The sequence below is a fragment of the Papaver somniferum genome, chromosome 2, assembly GCF_003573695.1.
Source record: "Papaver somniferum cultivar HN1 chromosome 2, ASM357369v1, whole genome shotgun sequence".
NCBI classification, from domain to species: domain Eukaryota; kingdom Viridiplantae; phylum Streptophyta; class Magnoliopsida; order Ranunculales; family Papaveraceae; genus Papaver; species Papaver somniferum.
This window is the reverse complement of record NC_039359.1, coordinates 34,458,356-34,470,218: the sequence shown is the minus strand read 5'-3', so window position 1 is coordinate 34,470,218 and position 11,863 is coordinate 34,458,356. Positions and strand designations below refer to the sequence as shown.

The window sequence follows — 11,863 nt, the reverse complement described above, 5'->3', positions numbered from 1 at the left end:
TTAGCTGACTCAGTTAATATGACTGAGTTGAATCGTATTGACCCACTGAGTTACATGTCTTGACCCGAGTTGACTCAGTTGATCGATTTAGACTTGACCACTGGACCAGGACTTGACCTTCACTGGACGTTTACCGTTAATAGAACCTTTGACTGTTATTGACCGTTAGTTGACATTGTTGGATCAGGCTTTAGATTATTGGGCCGAGTTTAGTGAATTTGGGTTTAGAGTTAGTTTCATTAGTTTGATATTTTGGACCCCTTATGGTCCAAATTGGCCTTTGGTTCCTTCTACGAAGTTTTAGATATTCGTAAGACTTAGCTAATAAATTATAGACCCAAACTGATTGAATTAGTAAACTTTAGATTTGCTAAAGATAGATAAATAAAAGGTGTAGAACCTCAAATGGGCTTAGAACCATTAGATAAACTTATCTGATTCTTGTATGAGCCATTTTTGGCTAGATTCTTAGACTACTTGTGTGATTAACAATTAGTCTTTATTAACAACGATCGATTCAAAGAATGAACCAGTGGATCGTGGATCTCGAGGTAGGCGTGGCTTGTCATCAAAAGAGGTGGGAATACATTTAACTCTTTTGTGATTATTGTTGTTTTCTTTTACCAAAGTTATGTTTTACAAGCTCATGCATTACCTGATTGTGTATTCCATGCATTGTTTATTTTAAATTCTGAAAGTTCTTTTATTTCTTTTAACTTTCAATTGCTTGGAAATGAATTATAATGCTTTGTTTGTCTTTTATGAATTGTTTGGGAAATAAGAATTTCCATTTGTATGCTTAATAGGTGTGTAAGGAATTGGTCGACACCTATTAGGAAATGTGTGTAAGGAATTGGTCGACATCTATTTGGAAATAAGAGTTTCCATGCGTGGTACATCTATTAGGATACTGCTCCTTCGTTTATATCTACATGAATTCGAGCTTTTATGCGTATTAAGTGTGTAAGGAATTGGTCGACACCAGTATAAACTAATAGGGTGTGTAAGGAATTGGTCGACACTCAATATAGTACATTGTTTGAAGAAGGAGTTAGTTATATATACATGATTGTTTATTTATGTGAATTGATTGTGTTTTAGTGTTTTGGGAAAACACGCATTGTTTTCAAATCATTCCAATGATTACATGAAAGTTAAATGTTATTTCCATCGGGCACCCCTTTTAGGGACGATGTGCTCACCCATTCACACTTTTAGTTTCAGAGACAGATCAGAGTTGCGCAGTGAAAGCTTCAAAGGTTGATTTCGTTAGTTGGATAACTTCAAATATGTTTATTATATTGTATCTGTAAACCAAATGACTATTGTATATGTATCATTTGAGAGGACTTCTTATATATATATATGTTTCAGAGCGGGTTAGTATTGGGTTAAGTTTTGTGACACATTTCTTAGTCGAACGTTTAAGTTTATGATTTGGTTCTAGTGCCTTTATTTTTAGTTAATCTCTTGGATTATTCAGCTGCTATCTTGGGGGCGCTACAGGGGACAATCTAACTCTAGCGTCCATGTCAAACTCTGTAATATTGCGCCATTTGGGACTCGAACCTGGGACCTCCTGGAGCGCATGAAGCCTATGTGGAGCGCATGAAGCCTCTGTGGAGCGCATGAAACCAGCTGAGGTACAAGCCGATTTTGTCTTTGAAACATTTCTTATCTAGCAGAACCATAATCAAACCAACAAGATTAAAAAAATAAAATAATCATAACCTAAAACACGTTTAATCAATCTACAAATGTTTTGCTAGTTTTGACAAATTTATCATAGCCAAACAACACTAAATTTTTTTGTGATCACTATGGTAATAAACCATGAGAGGGAGGTAGTCAAATGAGAATTTCAAGAATATTTAGAGAGTTCTGATTTCAGTGACTTTCGGAGATTCTTTGGAAATCTAAAGATTTTAAGGGATCTTAAGAGAATATTTTAGAGAGTCAATGCGACTTATAGAGAAAAGAATAGTTGATTTTTAGAGAGCATTGTGATTTATATACAGTATATTTTTTATAATTCCAAATTCAACACGTATAAATTTTAATTTGCATGCAGCTAAAACGTTTTGAGATAATATTCCCTTATACTTACTATAAGCATTCACATTCATGCCCTTTAAATCGCAGAAATATATGTATTATCTGTAACTCTAATCAAAAATAAGTTTCGAGATATAAATCTAATAACAAGGATGTTTGAGTGAGGTTAAGAAACCACAACCTCAGTGTGAGTCTTTGAAATGTTTATTTTTTGAATGTATTTGTGCAAATTCAGTTTGGATGCTACCACCGTTAGCATGTCTAAATTTCAATCTTAACTCAAATCTGCCTTTCATGAATATATATTCTAATTGGATTGCAGGAAATTCAGAAGCTAATGCGATTGAAATCAAAGCCACTAAATGCTGGATAATATGGGAAGAAAGATGCTTGAGAATCTTTTAAGAAAAATCGAAAGCTAGTCTGCAGACATCTTTAGCAGTGGTAAACCATCTTAAATTTTGGTCACCATCCTTCTTAGATACTTCTTATGTTTTGACATCAAGACATACATCCGTATTAGGAGCAACGCTGAGAACTCATACAACACTGAGTACTAATGACAACAAAAAATGGACTCCACTCGAACCAAATACTTATACGATTAATTTTTATTTTTTATGGATAGAAGCAAATAGTCTAACAGGATATTGACCAATTTTACGTGCTCCAACAAGTGCAACTATCCAAGCTGGATCTGGGACCATCCACGCCTCCAGCTCTGAAAAGGCAGAAACACTGACGTTGCTTGAAGCAGCAAGGTAGGCGACAAGCATGGACTGTCAATTCTTCTGATTGAATGAGATTGCAAGGGAATTATTGATTTTTCACAAGGTCAAGCAAACATAATTAAGTGGAAAAATCAAGCAATAAACTCTTAAGCCATGAGGATTTTAAAATCATGTGAGTCTTTTTTGGGTTTCACTTTCAATCATAGGAGTAGTAACAACGTTGCAGACGCTATAGCGAAACATGTACGAAATCAAGGTGCTCACAAACAACAGTGGAGACAAATGCCATCTTTTATTCAACCCGCTCTAAATTATTATGACTTTAAGGAATCTTAATCCAGTAACATGGAGTTTTAAGGAATTTAAAAAATTTAAAAAAAATCTCTACCGACTAACAATGAAATTTTAAAATCTCTATTGACTAACAACATATTTAAAAATTCTCTCAATATCCCTGGAATTCTTAATTCACTGACCCCTTTAAATAAAATGGTAGATCAAGATGCTTTTAGTTTGTGCCGAAATGGATTTTTTTCCAATATAAAATGTTACGTGCTAAGAAAAAAGTCTGAATATCTTATTTTTGGCTACATATGAAGTTACTTGGTGTTTTCTAATTTTTTCCCTCATAACAGATACCATACAAATCCTAGACCAAAAATCCATGAACCTTTTTGGAAAGTCGTGTGCTCTAGCCGAATAATCGTGAACAATAAGAAAAAATGCCGTCAGAAAAGATTTTGGAGAATAATGGGAAATGAAAAACATTTTTCATAATAATTATTAGTAAAGCCAATATTATTAAAATATAGTGGTAAAGTCACAAGATGATCATATTAATTACTCCGCTTGAATTCAAAATTCGTGAAAATTAAATTCTTTACCGATAAAAACAAAGAAGCATGTTCAGGGCCTAGGAAGTAGGAACTTTGCAGTTGGTGAGATATCTTAACCTGTTTAAGCCATTCTGCTTGAATTATGTTTTAGTTTCATTATTGATCTGAATTTTTTAGCTTATAGAATTGTTGTTTTGATTTTTGCAGAGAGAGGGAGAGTATTCAGACCCTTTTCTACACAAGAAGGAACAAGGAACTCTGCAGTTGAAGTTGGTAAAGAATGCTAATGGATTTAGCTCTGCAAAGGTGATGAGCGATGAAAGTATAGTGGAACCGGAGGTAGCTTATGAAGGGAGTGATGAGGGTGATGAGGATTCCCCGATGAAGAGGAATCTCTCTGACTTTGACCTCCCTTCTCAAGTGGGTATCAAAGGAGAAGAGAACAACCTATCGATGAATAGAAGCACTGGTTCATCTAAGTCAACCAACGAGATGAATGACCCATTGGATACTGAATCGGATAGGGAAGCTGGAGTATCAGTTGACAGATTGATGGTTCAAAGTGGACATATTAGTGATCCTGGAATTGGTAGGGGTGAATTTTGGGCTACACCCACACTGAAACGATCATGTTCAAATCTTGAAACCAGTAATATGCTCAGGAAAATAGCAGATCAATTGCCTCCTTCAAAATCTCACTCATTCGAGGATTTGCGGAATTTAACTTTAAGAATAAGAGAGGATGTTGAGGCTGGAAATCAAGGTAGCCCTTTGTCAGTGATGAGTCCTTGTAGTGCTGATAGAGTGATGTTGAAGAAACATTCGTCGAGCCAAGTACTTCCTTCAGGAAGCAGAAAACTTTGGTGGAAGCTTTTCCTTTGGAGCCATAGGAATATGCACAGATCCAGAACTATGAGAACAAAGTTACTGGCCATCAGCCAAAGCTCAAACCAGAAAGGAGGATATTGTTCTGATACCTTTGAACCAAAGCGGATCTCGGAGTCGGGCAAGTTAAAGGCACCAGTATCAGCCACTGAGGAATCTGTAATCAATAACAAGTTTCAGCAGTGGGGCGATTTCGATGGTAGATGTTCAGGCTTTTTGCCGCAGAATCAGTGGGTTGCTTTCTCTACAGAGTCATCCATCTTAACAAGAGTGAATGAGTGGGTGAACAATCTTGAAATTGAACCTACTCTGTTACTTGATGATGATAAAAAAGGAAGTTGTGAGGGGATTAGTTTCCCACCTTCACCAGAGGCTGGTGAAACATCGGCAAGAACTGCGATGACTCCCATTAATCCACGCTACAATCCTAATGTGTCAGAGGAGGTCTTGTATGCGAATAGTGTAATCCAATCTCTTAATTCTTCCTCAACTGTAGCTCACATATCTGCCATGAGTTTAAAAGTCATCCCGGCTATGTCACACTTCTCAAGTCTTCGATCCGTCAATCTATCCGGCAACTTCATAGGTATGAATCAGATCATTGTCTTTGACCGCACATTCATAGCTCTTGTTTTTTAATATAGAAACTTATATGATTCTTTTATGTGGCAGTTCGTATAACTCCTGGATCACTACCAAAGGGACTTCACACTCTCAATTTGTCAAGAAACAGAATTGTCGCAATAGAGGGCCTCAGAGAGCTTACCCGATTGCACGTTCTCGACCTAAGTTACAATAAGATCTCCCGCATCGGCCATGGTACATTTTTGTTTGATTTCAATCTTGTCTGATTTTCTCGCCTCTATTATTTTAGTTTTAAGATTCAAATTCCTCAAACTTAATTAACTTATCTTGTTTGGACTTTTCTTCTCCAGGTCTGTCTAACTGCACACTCGTCAAAGAACTTTATCTAGCTGGAAATAAGATCAGCGATTTGGAAGGATTACACAGACTCTTGAAGCTGGCAGTGCTGGACTTGAGCTTCAACAAGGTTACTACAGCAAAAGCTCTAGGCCAGCTTGTTGCAAATTACAACTCCCTACTAGCTCTAAACCTACTCGGTAACCCAATTCAGAGCAACATCGGGGATGACCAACTACGTAAAGTAATCTTAGGAATTCTTCCGCATCTAGCATACTTGAACAGGCAATCTATTAAACCACAAAGAACGCGGGAAGTTGCAATGGATGGTTTGGCTAAAGCCGCTCTGGGGAACAACGAATGGAGTTCCAGGAGGAAACAATCAAAGAGGGCTGGCCAAACTGGATCATCTTCTCTTGGCAAACATAAGAGCAAAGTAGGTGCACAGAGAAACAAACACAGGTCAAAGACCAGCAACCACAATTTCTCCACTCAATTGAAATTGTCATCATCTGCAGTTGCTTCATCTTCCAATTGAATATCTTTCCTATTTCGGTGAACTATGTTTTATGTTTACTCATGGGATTGTTTTGTTTTGTGAGATTTTGCAATATTTTGTTCAGTTTTGTGTTGTTTATTTTGATCGTCATCTTAGTGTGAAATGAATAAATCAGAATATGAAGAGCTCTCGTAATTTGAGAAGCTTTCAATTTAAGTTCCTCTTTCATGCTTAGTCCTGCTGTTATTTTTTTGAGGTAAGTTGGCATTTCATTTTTCTTATATATCCAGAAATATGGAGCCGCTAATGACTGCTGAAGGATTTCCCTTGCATTTCATTTTTCAAAATGATAAGTAGAAGCGCCATAAACAAGAATTTTGTCAAAGAAGAAATTACCAACTTCCTAGCTACAGGAGGGTGAGAAGTGCGACCTTAGGTTCAGGAACCCAACTAACCCTTGCACACCCGCTAGTATCTAGTCTTCGCCCTTACCGCAGAAGGTTGTTACCAGTCAAAAAGGAAGTCCAAGCAATCGTCCTCATTCTAACCAGTTGTTAGGTTGGCTATCTGTCCTAACAGTAGTCCAAATAACCGGCCTCTTATTAACCAGTTGTTTGAAGCTGTTGTTGCCTGGCGCATAGATAAAACACTTAATTAGAATAGTGGAACACGTTAATCTAGTCATAGAGTGATATCAATAGCCTGTTTTTCTCTGTAAAAATAGAGAATCCAACAACTTGAAACTGGGCCCTTGTGAGTTGGATTACCATGTATGGTGATGATTTGATTTGAAACGAAAGGCATAATATCTGCATTTTGTTGTAGGGTATGTAAGTGTACCGATAGACTACGATGGATGGAGGCATGGACCATCTCCATCCCATTGTATTATGAAAGAATGAATATGCCAAAAGTATCAACGAGACGTATGATGTGATTGATTGATTTCGGTTTATAGATTCTCAACAGATCACATGATAGAATTAATGAGACAGCCCTACCACTCTCCACTGAATTGTCTCTACAAATTTTGTATCTTGATAGATGCAACATTTGTTGGGTACACCAACTAATTTGACAGAACCAAATAATGATGACAAAAGCACACCGGTACTAGTTGTACAACAGTTGCAATTATATGCGTCTACCTAAAGAACTTGCCCCAACCTCAATCTTTTGGCAAGTCATGTGGCTTGTGTTTGATCCCCTATAGACTTTTATGATAGTAGACAAGTAGAGTACTCGGATGTTCCAACCGAATTATGAAGCTAACAGTGACCATTTCTTCAAATTTAATTGTTTTATTTTTTATCAGAAAATTTTAAAATTAACTGCACTAGAATTATGCACACCAATTCCATCTCACGCACATTTAGTACAGTACTGAGTGACAAATCCTAGGTCTGCCCATCAGAGAACATTCTACATCAAATAGGTACCAATCTAAAATGATAGATCATAGTTAATATAATGGCATTCCTTGTACAAATTTCTCCCACAGGTTAATAGACTGACCTATAACATAAGTTGCTGTTCAGGGATATGTATGTGCAACTATACCTCCCCAAAGCATCATTGCACCGCAAAGAAAAATTACTGAACAGAGAGACACACCAAGTTACACAGCTCAGACAATTTACTTTTTTGCCTGAATTTATCAAACAAAAATGTGAACCGGGCAACAACAACGGCATCCTTATCCGTTAGAGCTCATATCCTTGATGTATTTTCTGATCTAAAGGAGCTCTGTATACCTTATACTACCGACAAAAAGAAAAGATAAAGTCATGTTTAAATGTCTGACATGAATCAGTACTTCTTTTTTATAAGGTAATTACTGGGCGAGCAGTAACATCTAAATTTCACATTTTTGGATGAACATTAAGATGGAACGAAGTGGCAAGCATGCACTCATCTTAGAGTTCTTAATTTTTCGGAATGCAATCAAAAAGACGGACAAGAGGATAAGTGTCGTGTCTACCAGCTGTTGATGTGATTCTGAAGGTGCCCAGCAATTGTGAAGAAAGAACATCATCATAGCTATAAAATGGAACTGTAGATACTGCCGTAAGATCGCTAGCAAACTGGGGACACAAGGAAATTGCAGGTGCTAGCTCACCGAAGAGAAGCAATAGACCAATTGAGAATAGAGCACTGAGAGACCATTCACGCTCTTGGAATCAATAAAGCAAAGACAATTACGCCTTCAAGAACCATCGCGGCAGAAAGAAGTCTGAACATTATTGACAGATAGAAAAATGGACATTATGCAATCAAGTAAACTCCAGCTAGTATTCCAAGTACTCAACAAATGATTGTAAATCCCTCAAAACATCATATCGACATTAATCATATGATAAATATATGGAAGCATCCTTTAGCTCACAACTTAAATAAGCCATTACAACCGAAGTGTGTGGCTAAAATGCTTTATGGCGCCTAATATATGAATCATATTTTAGGATCCACATCATCGACACATAATGGTGTTAATATGGTGTTCACACATTGGTGGCAATATGATAAATACTGGAAGCATCCTTCGGCTCACAACTCAAATAAGCCGCTACAACAAAGGTGTGTGATACATAAGCTAATAACCATGTCGAGCAAAAGGATTTTCATCTTTCCAGCGTCTTAAAATATAGCATGTTTCGACAGGGAAGTTTTGAAGTCTTGCCATCGACCTTCCCATGTTTGTATGAGTAGATGACACCGCGTTTACCCTGATCAAGGACATCTGTTGTTATAACTGTGTAAAGTTCTGGTGCAATGGGGTCTCTATGGATGTCAATATCTCAGTTGGTTCCTCAGAAGTTAATCCACTAAAATGCGAAGACTTCATAATGGAGGCAATAACAGAAAATGGGAGCATCATTATCACTAGCAAACTAAAGTCTCCAATAAGAGTATTGCTGTGAAACTCGGAAAGGAAACTATAGGCTGCTACCGAAGTATTTCCATTGCATGAAAGTCTACATGACTTCACAGTTCACACGATTTCGTAGGGAAAAACTGATAGACAACATAGAAAATTATTTTATAGAACTAGTCAAATAGGAAATTCACATATATTAGAATTCCTGTACTTGAGAAAATTTTACAAACCAAATATCTTAGAAATATTTGTAACCACTTGCGTATATTGACACAAGATCAGAACTTATGCATTCTGTCATGAATCTGTGTATTTATACACATGTGCTTACAGTTAACTCCTAGATATTTGAAGCTAAAGATTGTCTATAGAACAGAAACTCTAGTTCCACAAAACAGAACTACAAATACATTACATTTGAGTTCTCTACCGACCTAACCAAATGACTAAGCCATCTATCACAAACAAATGCATGAAAGTCAAACTTCAATCAAAATTCATAGAGCAAAATCAAAAGAAACCATTGCTTCAAAATGAACATCACAATGACAGTTAGATATGGCAGGTTCTGCAGTGTTGCAAAAATCGAGTGTGTCATCTTGATCCCATTCATATTGGGATTGGAAACAGTTTTCGGTTGTTGCTCATACAAGCATGTCCGAGTAAAGACTGATTTTCTAAGCTTACAAAGTTGAATTTGCAGTAGCGCGCATCGGAAACATCTAACGAAAGACTAAAGAAAACCAAGAGTACTTTATTAAGCCTTCTTTTATCACAGGGTCATTGTTACCACTTTTCATCCCATTTCATATACAGTAAACATACTACCAAGTCCCACAGCAGGATGCACCAGCAAAGCATCACTTTCAGTATCCAACAAAAACTCAAAATTGTGCGAACAGAACCAAAATCAGTAACAGGATATAGAACGCCAAATTTAAGATTACATACCTGACCAACTTAAGCCCAACCCATTGTCGGTTCACTTGATCTCGTTCCCAACAACGCGCATGCAGGAAATGAAAATTCCACTAGCCATTAACCAACACTGTATCTATCTGCTTTCATTCATCAGAACCAAATTTAAAAATTTGATCCATGACATACGATAAATCTTCAATACCAAAACCACCTCCATATCTTTCATGTATGACCATAATGATAGCTTTTATCACCATAAACTAAATCCTCAATCTGCCCTCACTAATTGGATACTCACCTTCAGATCAAAAGAAAGAGCACCCAGACATTCAATCTCGAACCTAAATATCATCCCCAGTTACTTTGTTTTGCGCATATCTATATAACTTCTCATTGAAAACCACTTGTGGATCTTTGTTGATCAAAACCCCGTCATCACCATAACCATCTTTCAAGAAAATAACCCAATTCATCTCTGTACCCGCAAGATAAAACGCTTTCGGCTGCTTCTTCAGCATCTCATAAGTATGTTTAGTAAGAGATAATTCCTCCTTAAACTCAACAATATGATGAATTGAAGCTTTCTTCTCCAGTGTCAAGTTCAAAAACTCATGTATAACCCCAACTCTATATTTCTCAGCTTCTAAAGACCATAGTTTCAACTCCTTCCCATCTGAATACGGTGAAACAAGCGGAAGCGTATTCAACATATTCAACTTCCATTCATCACCCTCATCTAAATCCAAATTTTTCACATTTTTCACAGGAAATTTAAAAGTTTTCTTAACTTTATCTTCATCTAACGTGTATTCCCTTTCTAATTCACTAACAGCTAACGACGAATCCCATTTAACTAATTCAAGAATTCTTTTCCCATCCTCTTCAACAACAATTCTAAAATAATCACTATACTTATCAACTCTATCTCTAAAATCTTCAGGAATACCAAATAATAATCTACAATGATAAATCTTACTTAATGGGATTCTTTTATCAGCTGAAATCATTAGCAACTTAATTACTTTAATAACCCTGTCTTTCTCCATTAAATCCATAATTCTTTTCTCTTCATCAATCAAATCTTCCATTAAATCAGTAAACCCAAACCAAATTTTATTATCGACATGTCTATAAATTTCATAGAGTAAAGGATGTTTATCAATTGATTTATTAACTTTTCTACCCCTAGGAAACCCTAGTTCACGATAAAGTTTACCTGCATCATCCAGACGAATAATGTGCTGTGGTTGCTTAGATAGATATTCTTTACTTCGGGTTAAGAACCGAAAATTAATATCTCTTTGAACGATTTGTTCGAAATGTTGGATTTGGTGTGATTCATGTTGGACTGATTTAGTTCTAGGTGTGTCTTTCTTCTTTCTTTTTTTCTTAAATGGTGATTTTGTTCGGAGAAATGAAGTTGAGAATGGTGATGAGGATTGATAGTTGTAATTAGGATTTGTGAGGTTTTGAAGAGAGGAGTTACTAGGATAATGGTTTGAGAAGGAAGAGATTAGGGTTTGTAGTAAGGACGAGATTTTGTTTTTGGTTGCCATCGATGGAGGTTTACATGAGGTTTTGAATACTTCGCTGATTCTTTAAGAAGAAAATACGGAAATGATTTATGTCGAGCAAAGCTTAGGAATATTAGCTATTCAAGGTAAAGGTTGCCACCGAGCCCAGGCACAGTAAAGGTACGTAAGGAGTCGGGCTAATTCTTATGGTGTGCTGATCTAGTAGCTAGATTAGTAATCCACGTCAGCTAAGACTACCTCCTTATGGGAGTGTTAATCTAGCAGCTAGATTAGCAGTCGCTGAATGGTTCAGCGCTTTAAATCTCAGCCGTCAGATTAACAGATATATCGCCCAACGCTGATTCAGCAAAAATGTGTTTTTTATTGCGTTGAACCATTCAGCGCTTCAATCTCGCTGCTAGCTCAACTGCGAGCACTTATTAGGAGAGAACTAGTGTTAACAAATAGACAACACTTTTTTTTTGAACTGCTAATCTATCAGTTGAATCTAGTCCATAAGACTTAGTCTCATCCAAAAGGTATCAACCATGTGCGAATTGCGACTCAGTTGACCCGCTCAGTTACCAGTTTCGTTTCTTTCCAAACATACCTTTCCCGTCAGG

At 36.7% G+C, this 11,863-nt stretch overlaps 2 protein-coding genes across 3 annotated transcripts; one reads left to right on the top strand and one right to left on the bottom strand.

The window, feature by feature from the left end:
- The first annotated feature begins 3,490 nt into the window (after positions 1-3,490).
- On the top strand, positions 3,491-6,148 carry LOC113347341. The gene is made up of 4 exons (XM_026590981.1): positions 3,491-3,724; positions 3,830-5,093; positions 5,180-5,326; positions 5,443-6,148. The coding sequence occupies exons 2-4, from the start codon at positions 3,932-3,934 to the stop codon at positions 5,964-5,966; spliced, it is 1,833 nt and encodes a 610-aa protein (XP_026446766.1). The 5' UTR covers positions 3,491-3,724; positions 3,830-3,931; the 3' UTR covers positions 5,967-6,148.
- Positions 6,149-6,304: 156 nt separating this feature from the next.
- Positions 6,305-11,328, bottom strand: LOC113347342 (protein WHAT'S THIS FACTOR 1 homolog). Of its 2 annotated transcripts, XM_026590983.1 has the most exons (3): positions 9,757-11,328; positions 7,909-8,160; positions 6,305-6,557 (listed from the first exon to the last, which is right to left on the bottom strand). In XM_026590983.1, the coding sequence occupies exon 1, from the start codon at positions 11,280-11,282 to the stop codon at positions 10,068-10,070; it is 1,215 nt and encodes a 404-aa protein (XP_026446768.1). In that variant the 5' UTR covers positions 11,283-11,328; the 3' UTR covers positions 6,305-6,557; positions 7,909-8,160; positions 9,757-10,067. The 2 variants fall into 2 exon arrangements, with proteins under 2 accessions (XP_026446768.1, XP_026446767.1); XM_026590982.1 differs by lacking the exon at positions 6,305-6,557 and having other exon boundaries at positions 7,364-8,160.
- Positions 11,329-11,863: the final 535 nt, after the last annotated feature.